We start from the raw sequence: 12,299 nt of genomic DNA, 5'->3' as shown, positions 1-12,299 counted from the left end.
TTCAAGGCCAGCCTGGTCTACAGAGTGAGTTCCAGGAGAGGCACCAAAACTACACAGAGAAACCCTGTCTCAAAAAAACAAAAAAAAAAAAAAAAAAAAAGTAGACATACTACTCTGCTCCCTATGCAGGACATGTGATTTGGGGAAAACTGATAAAAAACGAAAGAGACCAACTCATCACTGCCGTGGAGGGGAGGGTGGCAACGGAGCCCAGTGGGAGGGAGGTGACCTCGGGATGAACAAGAGCTCACAGGCCACTCTGCCCTAGGGTGCTGATGGTCCCAAAGGAGAGAAAGGAGAGTCAGCATCTGACCACCTACAAGAGAGCCTGGTAAGGGGTAACTGAGACTGGGGGCGGGGGTCCCCACACTAAGCCCAAACCTTGTGGGGTCCCTGAGCCTTGGTTACAGAGAAGCCACTTTACCTGACGCAACACAGGACAGTGGGAAAGGGGGAGTGATGGAGCCTCAGACTGTCCTCCACCCCACTTCCAGTTGAGACTGAGTTGCACCCTTCTGGGGGCAGGAAGGAGCCTTGCCCAAGGGTTCAGCGTGTGGCACCCAGGAGTGCTTGCAAGAATGTGGGGAGCTCCAGAGGGTGAATAGATGAGAGGCAACAGGCATAGGGTAACTAACCCATTTCTAACCCTTCCTAGGCCCAGATCATAGTGGAGCCAGGACCCCCAGGTCCTCCTGGCCCCCCTGGCCCCATGGTAAGGACATTTTAACCTAAAGCAACTGGGATACTGAGTGGTTAGTGAACTGGGATCTGGGGTGGGGGTGGCCCAGGGGAGGAAAGGCTTGTCTCTGCGGGGAGCAGGGCACATTAGTGGGACACACCAGAGCCCCGGGCAAGCCTCAGGAGCCAGTGACTAGCCTGATTCGAGAGGGTCTTGCCTTAAAAGTTTCCACTCAGTCGCACAGCTCTACTGATCTGCTTTCTTCCTCCAGGGCCTTCAGGGGATCCAGGGTCCCAAGGTGAGTGCAGACACACCCTGTTCATTCAGAAAGTTTTATTAATGGACAGAGTGATGCCCCTGCTCAGCTGGTACATTGCCAGTACCCTAAAGAGCAGCTCCGTCCCACATTTGGGGCTCTGCCCTTTCCTTCTCCCTCTGCCTAGGCACCCCAACTCTATCCCTCTTCCAGCCCATCTCCCACTACATCAGCCTCCTTGCCCATTTCCACCCACTGCCCATTGCCACCTCCCTGTGCTCTCCCTTCTTTGCCTCCTCCCCAGCTCTTGCCCATACACATCTGCATCTTGACTGTCTACCGCCTGGACTTGAAGTCTTGGCTTTGGTGTGCATTTCATCATGTCATATTCTCGTCTGTTAAATCAAAACCTCAAGTGTATTGTGCCATGTGCCAGCCCCAAGGGAGGCAAACACAGGGTGAAAGTCTAGCTGGTCTCACCTCTTGTCATACAGGATCTAATCTCTCCCTCGCCAGCTCAGAGGCCCTGTGGAGGACTGTGAGTCACAGAACCCTGATCTGGTGTGGTGACCAAGCATTGTTTCTGATCCTATTTTGTCCCAAGCTTCAACACACCATTGTTTGCAGAGAGATCCGCTGAGGGTCCTGGTTCAAGTCTGGGCTTCAGAAAGCTGGGGGTGGTCAGTCAACCTGTTTCTGTGGTATAATGGTGACCGTCCCGGGGGCCCTGTGTGTGGAAGAAGGGAAAATGTACACACACGTGACTCACTCTATCATGGAGCAAGCTGGGGCCAGGCCTGACAGAGCCTGGAGTCTATCTCTCTTCCACCTGTCACGCACACCTTAGTCTCCACGCAGACCCACACTTCCTTGTCCTGCCTGCCCCGTCCCCTCTCCTGACTGGTTTTCCTTTTCACTTCCAGGGCCTGGATGGAGCCAAGGGAGACAAGGGTGCATCGGGCGAGAGAGGCCCTCACGGCCTGCCTGTGAGTGTCATGAGCTTTGTTTTCCCTAGAGGTGTTGCGTCCTATGCCCACCATGCCTGCTGACCCTCTCCTTTTCCACCCAGGGACCAGTCGGCCCACCGGGCCTTATTGGGCTGCCAGGAACCAAAGGAGAGAAGGTAACTGCCTTACCTTGAGACCCCTGCCCACTGTGACCACATACCCATCATGTCACTCAGTTTGGGGGAGCTCATCCTCTGCACCCTGCTGAGTCCCTGGACCCCACAGGACCAATTACTATGGCTCTATGACACCACCCTGCCCTGCCTCTTGTCTGTTACCAGCCGCTGGGCTGAACTCCCTAACATCTGAGTACATAATATCTCATCTCCACCCGCTTCACACACCCTCTGTATCTCTCCTCAGGGCAGACCTGGAGAGCCAGGACTCGATGTAAGTTTCTTATGATTCACTGTGAGTGACTGGGCCCTCTTGTGGACGTCTTCTGCTCTCAAGTTGCCCATGCACATAGCAATCTGGTTAGCTCAAGTTGTGGCCCATCCCCAGGGCTGCTGCTGACTGGCTTCCCTATGTCCTCAGCGCAAAGTCCAGTGACATTCCCTGGAGTACTCTGGAGATGTCACTGTGAACATACCTGGAGTACAACCTATGGATGATAGGTTGACAGCAAAGGGACAGTGGAAAATTGACAGACTTGGTGGATGAGTAGAGGATGGATGGATGAGCTAATGGGTTGACAGACGGTAGAGGATGGATAGACACAGTCAGTTAGTTAGATGGACAGTGGATGGTGGATGAAGGGGTTAGATGGATGAATAGTGGCTGAAGGAAGAATGATGAAAAGATGAATGGATTAATGGATGGATGGTGAATGGATGGGTGAAAATGGATTAATGGACAGGAATGATAGCTGAGGGATGATTGGATGGATGGGCAGATGGGTGGGAGGGTGGGTGGGTGGGTGGGTGGATGGATGGATGGATGGATGGGTAGATGGGTGGGTGGATGACTGTAAAATGGAGGTGAAGAGACAAGTAAGGAGGCTGTTGCAGTGTATTGATGACCAGTAATGAGACCTTGTTAAGGCTATATTGTGAAGAGACAAAGGGAAGCATTAGCTTGATGTTGGTTTCGTCAGGCCTCCTTTGGTAACACAGCATAAACAAAAAATAGTTCAAACTGCTTCAAATGACTCACACTGGAAAAGTCTAGGGATTTAACACAGTATCCAGGGCACAGCCATGTCAACACCCCCCAGCCCTCTCCCTCTCTGGTCTTTGCTTTCCCACTGTGGGAATCACCAGAACGCTGGTTCAGTCAGTCCCTCCAAACAAGTATCCTCCTGGACCCAAATCAGTAGGAAGATTTGCCTCCCTCTACTGGTGCAGAGAAAATCTCTTTGGCTCTCTAATCAACCCTAGCCATCCTTGGGTTATAGGAATGCAGCTTGCTCTCTGGCCCGGCTTGATCCCCTATCACCTGGAGCTGGAGTGATCAGCAAGAAGGTCCTGTAGGTGGGGAGGGAAATGGGACTGATGTAGAGCTGCCAGGCCTCTGGGCTATGCCCTAGACTGTAAAGAGAGAGTGATGTTGCCATGGTAAGCAAACATGGGCCAGGAAGAGAGGGACCAGCCAGGCTCCTGACTGGGAGGGTCACCTTCCCTTGATGAGACACAGCCGGAAAGTAACCATGCTGAACCCTGTTCAGGCTCTGGACCCAGGGAGGGTAATGGGGTGAAGCTAAAGAGACTCTGTGCAGCTGTGGGGTGGCCTCAGCTGCCTCCCGGGAGGCCTGGAGTCAGTGTGGTACCTGAGAGCTTTCTCTGTCTAGCAAGCCCCAGCCCTCTTCCACCCAGCTGGATGGTGACTTCCTCAGCAACTTCCTGTTGTCCCCATCCCTTATCAGAACAGCCTATCCCCTGTGGCCCTGCCACATCTGTCTTATACGTCTGTGCCTGAGCAAGATCCTCATCTGCCCCCCATAGCCTGCCCCAGAAGACGTAAGGGAGGAAACACACCAAGTCCATTTCTGTCCCAGCATCCAGCCCGCAGCCTGGGCTCCACTGGATGCTTAGTCACGAGATTGAGTAGATGGACCTTAGACTAAGAGATGAACATAGAAGAAACTGAGCCAAGGGCGGAGAGCACAGGTAACCTTCTCTCAGGCTGCTGAAGATGGCTACATGACTTTCGTAGGTTTCCTCCGTCCCAGCCAAGCCAGAGCCTGTATCAGCTGTGTCTGTGACAGGAGGAGAAAGCTCCTCTCCACCAGTTCTGGATAAACCTCTGGGAGGATTTCCAGCCAGGAACAGAGCTGGGGCCCTAAATGTACTCTTTTCCTGTGCCCACCTGGTACCCAGCATGCACACAGGCTAACAGTCAGAGCCTGGCAGTTGGTGCCACAGTTACATGTGGACGAGGGAGGGTGATAGATGACAGAGGAGCAGAGGTATCATGTCACAGAGAAGCAGGCTCGGCCCTCATTTCAGGCTTCACTTTTCATCTGTCAGGGTTTCCCTGGACCCAGGGGAGAAAAGGGCGACCGGAGTGAACGTGGAGAGAAGGTGAGGGCAAGGGAGAAGGGAGACGGGGCAAGCAGGAAGGGAGGGGGAGACTGGACCGAAAGCTGGGCCTGGTGGCTGCTGGGTCCTGGGGCACGTCACTGGGAGGTGGTGGAGGGGTCCCAAGCCTGGGAATCACGGCTACCCTACCATCTCCTTCTTATGCAGGGGGAGCGAGGGGTTCCTGGCCGGAAAGGAGTGAAAGGCCAGAAGGGAGAACCGGGCCCACCAGGCCTTGACCAGCCCTGCCCTGTGGTAGGTGTCTCAGCAGGATGGAGTTCCAAACAGCCATAGTGCCGTTGCCAGCATCGTAGCTCCCCGTGCTGTGGATCTGATTCTCCCACCAGCGTGGCAGAAAGATGCCAGGAAGTGTTTGCCACCCCGGGTTACTTCTATTTAGTCAGCCTCAAGGCAGAGCTGACTGGAGTGGAGACCCATCTCAGGCTAACCTTGGGTAGAGGTTGAGAGGAGCCAGGACAGGAACAGAACTGGCTTTTTCCAGAGTCATCAGGAATTTGGGGATGCCCTGGGATGGGGCTAGGGGTTGGGGAGGGAAGCCCAGCAGACACACAGACTTGGTGTGTGTGTCACAAAGTCAGTGAGTGACCAGCCCCCCTTCCCCACCCTGACCATGGCTGCCTAAGACCTCACTGGGATCTCTGACTTCCTAAGGACTTGAGACCAGGCTGGCCTGAGATTTCTTCAGTCACTGGAAAAGTCACACCACCCTACCTTTCCCAGGCCTCTCATTCTCCTGCGGCATCTTTCCTTCCGGTATCTTTTTTTCCCTGCGGCTTGGTCTAGCCTCTTCCCTAGTCCCCTCCGTAAACACACAGGCCCTTCCTTCCCTCCTCCCCACATATCTGTCTCATTTCCTCATGGCAATAGCTCTTGATAACCCACCAGACCTGGTAGTGAAACTCCCACAGTTCAGTTCCTGTTTTGTAGAAAGCTGGAGGGTTTACATATCAGGGCCTATAAGTGGTACTCAAAAAGGACAGGAAAATGAAATAGCTGGGTCTCCACAATGAAGCCATCCAGATGTTCACTCCCAGGCACCCTTGTCAGCTTTGGGGAGTATGCAAACTGACCCAGGGTCAGGGATGTCTACTCGGTCCTCTGGCCTCCAGTGAGTTCCTCCAACCCTCTGTACCTTCCTCTGCCCCTGGTGGGTCTGAGATATCAGTGAGAGAAAATAAAGACTTTCATCCCAGCACTCAGGAGCTTGAGGCAGAAGGATGGAAAGTTGGAGGCCTCTGCTACATCGTGAGACTCTGACTCAAAAAACAGACAGCCAGAGGCTGAGGACATGGCGCAAATAGTGAACCACTTGCAAGTGTGAAAACCTGAGTTCAGTTCCCCAGAACCCACATGGAAAGTTAGACATGGTGACATGTGCTGGCGAGGTGGAGACAGGCAAATCTCTGGAGCCCACTGGCCAGCTAGCCCAGCCTACATGGCAGAGTTCCAGGCCAATGGATACCTTGCCTCAAAGAAAAGAAGGTGCCTGAGGACCTGAGCTCCACACTCATGTGCACCCAAGTGCATGCATACACCCACACAGACATACACACGAACACAAAAAGACAGTGGAGACTGGGAGAACCCAGCCCTGTCTCCCCAGAGCCTGCACAGACTTCTTCCACGTGAGCAAGTCTTTGTCTTTAACACAGGAACATCCTCGATGTGGAGGCAAGCGAGGGGCACCGGGCTCCCGGGGCCTTGTGAAGGGCATCGGGCCCTGCCCTGTGGTACGCAGTCTGGCTGCTGTGTGCTGTGTGTGCGATGCTGTGCCTTCCGGGATGCTTTGGTCTGCTGGCTCTGCGCCCTCTCTTCCTCATTCCTGCCTTCTGGTGCATTCTACCCCTCCTCTCCTCTCCTCACCTTCTGGTCCCCCAAATGAACCCCAGCATGTACTTGGAAGGGGCTCAGGGAGTGTGTCCCATGTGTTTTCCCTATACCTGTGCTTTGGAACAGAGTGGAATGTTTCTGCTTCAGGGTCCCCCGGGGACTTGACATTTTGTTCACCTCCAGCTCTCCAGCCCTCCAGGCCACCTGAGGAAGCCCATCCAATGCTCATGTCTCATGGCTGGGTGGACATTGTTGACGTTTCCAGACAACCCCATCTCTGATGCCCAGGGTTCATCCTGATGACACTTGTCTGCCTCCCAGATCCAATCATAGTGGCCAGAGAGATGTCACCCCCTGCACTGTCACTCTCTTGGAGGCATTCCGGCCCAAAGGCTGGAAGCTTTCAGGGCCCCAGGATGGCACTCCAACAGGCAGGAAGCCATGCCACCCTTTTCAGAGGATCACACCCTCCTCTGGCTGGCAAATGTCTAGCACAATGCCCATTACATCAGAGAGTCCCATTTCTGCCCACAAAGCCCCATGAGAGGGACAGGACAAGTGCAAGGAGAGGACATTATGTCCTCAGATGGGCAAACCCTGCTTCAGGTGGAGTCCAGTGGCTTCAAGTAGCAACTCCCTGGCTCCATCTCCCTAAAGTCCCAGGAAGGGTGGGGAGGTATTGACAGGCCATCAGCCTCCTGCTGCGTCACTTAAACCTCCTTTTTTTTCCAGGGCCCTGACGGGCTGCCCGTGCCTGGCTGCTGGCATAAGGTACCTTTCAGGAAAGGGTCTCAAGGGTGGGCCTGAAGGAGTTGGGATGGGAGAGTTAGAGGGAGAGAGAGGACCCATGGGGACCAGATACCATCATACAGAGGCTTGAGTCTCACTACCACTGTCTCACAGTACCTGAACAGTCAGGGTTTCCAACGATGTTTGGGACTTTGTGGTCACATGGCCAAGGCTTGGAGCTTGGTCCTAGCTGACAAGTGTCATCTGCCTTGCTGGTCATCTGGGTTTTGGTTGACATCCGGCCCTACCAATTCAAAACCATTGGGGATCCTCCTGGGACTTATCCCAGCTGCCCCACTGAAAGTGGGCTACACTTTTTTCCTGAAGAAATCATCAGGGTAGAGGTTGCTGGTGAGGGTGACAAGGACCTCTCCAGGCCTCTTCATCACCTTCCATCTCTCCCTCCTTTTCCAGTGATCCTCAGACATGGCTCCCAACCTGTACAGATCCGTTTGGATGTTTTTAACTTGTGTAAAAAAAACAAAACAGTAATATATTGATCTTCTTTATGGGATGTGCCAACGGTGGCCTTGTAACATTTGAGAGTGTGCCAACCAGCCTCCGGACAACCTGCACAGGAAGCCAGCAGGAAAGCAGACAGACAGGCCGCTCTGGGGAAACTCGTGCTTAAAGGGGCCCCCGGCAGGGCCTGCCTTTCCTAGAGAAGCTGACGAAGGTGAAAATGCCTGGCTCAGATGAGGCTGGACAGACTCCGGGTTGGGCCTGCAATCACCTGATTAGCAGAGACACACAACTGTTCCCTGAAGCCCCACTGCTCGGACTTCTCACTGTCCAACAAGACCCCCTTGGACAACTGCTGTACCTTCTTGCCTCTGGACCCGGCCACGGGCAGCTGCATTGGGACCCTGTGTTCAACAGGGCAGGCGAAGATTCCTAGACTCCAGCACTTGGGAAGAAGGTGATGGAAAGGAGCCCAAGAGGGCCTTGCTCTACCCAAGCTCAGCAGGCTTCCAGAAGCTACCTGTCACAGGAGCTTGTAACCTTGGGCCTCGGGAAATGGCAGGGCTCTGTGAATACCTCAGTGTGGAGCCAGCTGCAGGCAGCTCAGTGACCCCTGACTGTAGGGTAAAGAGACCCAGATGCATTAGTTGCTACTTCCGGTCTCCTTATCACCTCACCCAGAGCAGGTACAGAAGGAGGCTTTGTCAGCCCTGAGGAGATATGCCTCCTGCTCAGAACTTGGGTCTCACTGACCCCAAGTCTCCCACCTAGAACTCTGGTCAGCCTGGCAGAAACTGGCCTCGTAGGTGGTAGAGACACCGTGAACCCAAAGGCTGGTCCCTGCAAGCCTGAGCAAAACACCTGTGACAGAAACCCCTGTCCCCTGAGAAGGGGCTTCAACACCTCTAACAAAGGTTCCTAGCTACCCGCTCCAGCCACGGCCTCACATCCCTCTCCGCGTAAAGGTGCCGTGAGGAATAAACCACACACGTGTGTCTGGGTGTGCCTATGCTTGCAGACTTCCCTGGTCACCTCCAGCTGAGTTCATCCTGATGGTTCCTGCTGAAGAGGAAACGGGGCTTTCCCTGGGGGCAGAGCCATCCCAGAATCCAGAGGATATAGTTCAGGGTTAGGAGATAGGAGGGTATAGGCTCAAGGCCTGGACCCACACATGTCAGCAGAGTCCTGGGACCAGTCACATGTCACAAAGTCCCTGTATGCCCTTCTGCTATGCTTGTGAAGCAAGGACACTCTAAACTTGTTGCCTCAAAATATTCATTCTCTCGGTTCTAAGGATTCAGAGGACCAGCTGGGTGGGTCTCTCTTGGACTCTTCCTCATCTGGTGACTGGTGCCTGCCAGCTAGGATCCCGATGGCCATGACACCTGCCTACCTATGACCTGTTGGAATGGCCTGGGCTTCCTCACAGCATGGCAGCAGGATTCCTAGAGAGCTGTGTCACCTTTTATGATGAAGCCTCCAAAGTCACATACTGTCACTTGCTGCCAGAGTCAGAGGTTCATCCCAATTGAAGGGGAAGAAGACAGACCCACCTCTCAATGAGCAAAGTGTCAATGTCATATTTAAATGAGAAAATATGGGAGAGTAGATCTTGTTGTAGCCCTTCAAAAATAAAACAAAAACATCTTTTTCATGTAGCCCAGGCTAGCCTTGAACTCACTATGTAGCTGAGGATAACCTTAAATTTCTGACACCACCACCACCACCACCACCACCACCACCACCACCACCACCACCACCCTGCAGTCTCTACTTCCAAGTGCTGGAATTACAGTTGTGCACCACCATGCCCATTTTTTTTTTTTTACAGTGCTGGGAATCGAACCTAAGGCTTTATGCATACTAGGCAAGCACTTTACCAACTAAGCTACATTCTTAGCCTTTGTTGTAGCATCTTAAATAATGCCTCCTGCCACTCATCTGTAGCCTGAGACAGTAATGCTCACAATTCAAATGTGGTTCAGTATATTCAGCTTTGTGGAATACACAGAGAGTCTAGAACAGGTCAGACACCCCAAGGTACCTGTGCTGGCTGTCCCCGCTGTATCCTCTGCAAGTCCTAGTAGTAACCAGAGTCCTGCCTAGTGGGTCCATGTCTTCCCTCTGTGTGTCCTTAGAACAACTTGAAGAGAGATGCCCAGCCAACGTGCCCATTTTCACAGATGACAAAAGCACTTTCTCTGCACGCAGCAAAAAAGCAGTCTCTCTGGCCTCTTTCCTCCAAGGACTGGGCTCTACAGAACAGCACACTTACCAGACCATACACATAGATTCCTTAGTTAGCAGAAGGGACCCAGCCACACACAGGTTATGTCAAGTCCCTACCTCTGTCCCCCTGAGCAGCTGACAATAAGTGGGCAGACCGTGCTCTCTGCCAGTTGACGGAATCAACTGGGGAAACCAGAAATAAAGAAAAAAAAAGAAGAAGAAGACAGATGTAGTGGGCCAAAATGGCCAATGTGGCTCACTGGTGTCCATGGCTGCTTTGGAGATGCAGAATAGCCTCCCCAGCCCACCACACACTACAGTTAGCGATGCACTCCTCTCTCCACCTAAGAACTTGATCTCCTCATCAGTTCTGCAAAGAGAGGGGCTGCAGTGGTAGGTATCACTATGTCCATTTTACACATAGGAAATCTGAAGCTCAGAGTGAGTAGTCATCTACTCAGGAGTGAACAGCCAGACTGGAGTGATAGGCGTGGGATTGGACCCATGCTCTTGGAAGTCACCTAATTTATCTTCCGAATTGTTTGGCTGTGCATGGAATCTGTTGGGCAGTCCCTTGACAATGGGTGGGCATCAAGTAGAGCTTGGTAGAGGTGGAAAGCCAGTGTTCTCCGTTTCTCAGCCTGGCTGCAATGGACCATTCTTGGCCCACTGCTGCCCCCTTGTGGCCTCATACCTTATATCCTTGCAATTAGACATACAAAGCCACTGAGTCCTATGCCAGCCTGGAGTGAGGACAGAGAGAATGACTTGTTCAAGGTCCCAGATGAGACTCTGGGGAATGCCCTGCCTCACCAATAAGCCTCAAGGACTGAGAGGCCTTGGGTCTCCCTGGCAAGAGGGACAGTTCTCTCTAAGTCATACAATTCTAGAAGAGAGGAGTCTGTTTATTGAGTCCTTGAGTGTTCCGTGTCCCATGGCAACTAAAGTAACCACCAGGATGGCTGTCCCCCTAGACAGATGGACCTGAGGCTTGAGAGAAGCTGACTGACTCGATTCCCATCCTTAGAGGAAGCTTTGAGTTATCACAGGAGTGGGGAACACTCCTGGCACGGAGTGGACAGAGTCAAGGTTAGCATACACCTGAAATCCTGGACACTCTCGTCCAGTGGTAAAGCTGCTCCCAGAGAATGCCAGCTGAGAAAACTCTGCCCTAGAGTCAAGGGGTGGGGGCAGGGTACGTTTGCTTGCTTGTTGGGAATGGGTCTCAATATAGAGCCTCGATTGGTCTCTAACTGCCTCAGCCTCCCCAGGGCTGGTATGACAGGCTTGCACCGCCATGCTCCCCTCTACCTCCAAGTCTTGCTCACCCCTTCTCTCCTCTCAGTCTGTGCCCTCCTGGCCTGAAGGTCAGACGCCAGAAAATGGACAGAGGACCTTTAGCCTGGGGCCAGGGGCAGGAAGGAAGATGGACTCTTGGGTAGTTTTATGGTTGAAAACATGCAATCCACTCAATTTGGGAGATGGAAGAAAGAGCTCTGTGGCTGGGTGGTGGTGACAGGATGAGAATGTACACATGCCTCTGAATTGTACCCTTCAAAATGTTTTTTATGTATATTTTACCACAATAAAAACAAGAAATGCAAGAATATAAAGTTCTTTAATATGTGCTGTGAGCATTTTTGCCGTTTTGTGGGGAAGAGAAGAAATGAGCTTTTGGATAATGGGCAGAAGGCTGGCATGTGGACAAGACTAAGCCATTGTCCAGGGTTCGTCGAGGTAGTCCATCCCAGCGCCCAACCCTCGAGGGAGTACCTCTGCTCTCCCAGCTCCCCGACCGCAGAGGCCTCTTGTCAGTCAGTGTGCTAGGTTCAGGAGGCCTTGATTTAATGCAGCCTCTGCAGCAGGCCTACTGTGTGTCTGGGAGCAAAACCCTTTCTTTTCTGGGCCTGTTTCCTGGACAGTACGTAAGGAAGAACTCATAAGTTTCCCAACCCTCTTCCCATCTGCCCCTCTGCAAGATTCTCTTCGTGTAGCGACATGTCAAGCTCACCATGCCTGGGCCTAGCAAGATTCTAGTAATCTCTGTGGACTGTCGCAACCGTGGCCCCGAGCTGGGAAGGGCTGCGTCCTTCCAAGGTGCCAGTCATTACCCTCACAGGGAGTCACGCTCTAAAGAGCAGAAAGGGCAACCTGCTTGGGCGTGCCCAGCCGCAGTCCAGAGTCCCCCGCTCAACAGGGCGACCTGGGGACACGTTCCTGGGAGGGAAATCTCAGGGGTGGGAGAGAAGGGCGAGGTACGACCCTGAGCCAGCGCAGAGCATCCGCGTGCGGCGGCGTGAATCACAAACGAGCTTGCTCGGGGGTTGCTTAAATAATTGAATGCCAGGAAGGGAGCTCCTGGGAGCGGGGCCAGGACTGAAGCCCCGACCAGAACCAAGGTAGCGGCGGAGGCGGGGCTAAATCGGAGGCGGGGTTAACGTAGCGGCGGAGGCGGGGCTAGCGCGGAGGCGGGGCTTACGTAGCGGCGGAGGCGGGGCTAACGCGGA

At 53.3% G+C, this 12,299-nt stretch overlaps 1 protein-coding gene across 1 annotated transcript in view; it reads left to right on the top strand.

Moving 5' to 3' along the window:
- Col23a1 (collagen type XXIII alpha 1 chain) overlaps positions 1–11,414 on the top strand; it is a 307,202-nt gene extending 295,788 nt beyond the window's left edge. The window contains exons 19-28 of the mRNA XM_052757961.1: positions 269–331; positions 656–712; positions 951–977; positions 1,859–1,921; positions 2,005–2,058; positions 2,306–2,332; positions 4,411–4,464; positions 4,630–4,716; positions 7,045–7,083; positions 7,516–11,414. Coding sequence (XP_052613921.1) covers positions 269–331; positions 656–712; positions 951–977; positions 1,859–1,921; positions 2,005–2,058; positions 2,306–2,332; positions 4,411–4,464; positions 4,630–4,716; positions 7,045–7,083; positions 7,516–7,518 — 474 coding nt within the window. The 3' untranslated portion in view covers positions 7,519–11,414. The remainder of the gene's footprint in view (positions 1–268; positions 332–655; positions 713–950; positions 978–1,858; positions 1,922–2,004; positions 2,059–2,305; positions 2,333–4,410; positions 4,465–4,629; positions 4,717–7,044; positions 7,084–7,515) is intronic.
- Positions 11,415–12,299: the final 885 nt, after the last annotated feature.

This window comes from Peromyscus californicus, unplaced genomic scaffold (genome assembly GCF_007827085.1).
Source record: "Peromyscus californicus insignis strain IS unplaced genomic scaffold, ASM782708v3 Scaffold_3__1_contigs__length_106647218, whole genome shotgun sequence".
Classification (NCBI taxonomy): Eukaryota; Metazoa; Chordata; class Mammalia; order Rodentia; family Cricetidae; genus Peromyscus; species Peromyscus californicus.
Note: the sequence above shows the minus strand (reverse complement) of the source record. Positions and strands in the feature narration are given on the sequence as shown.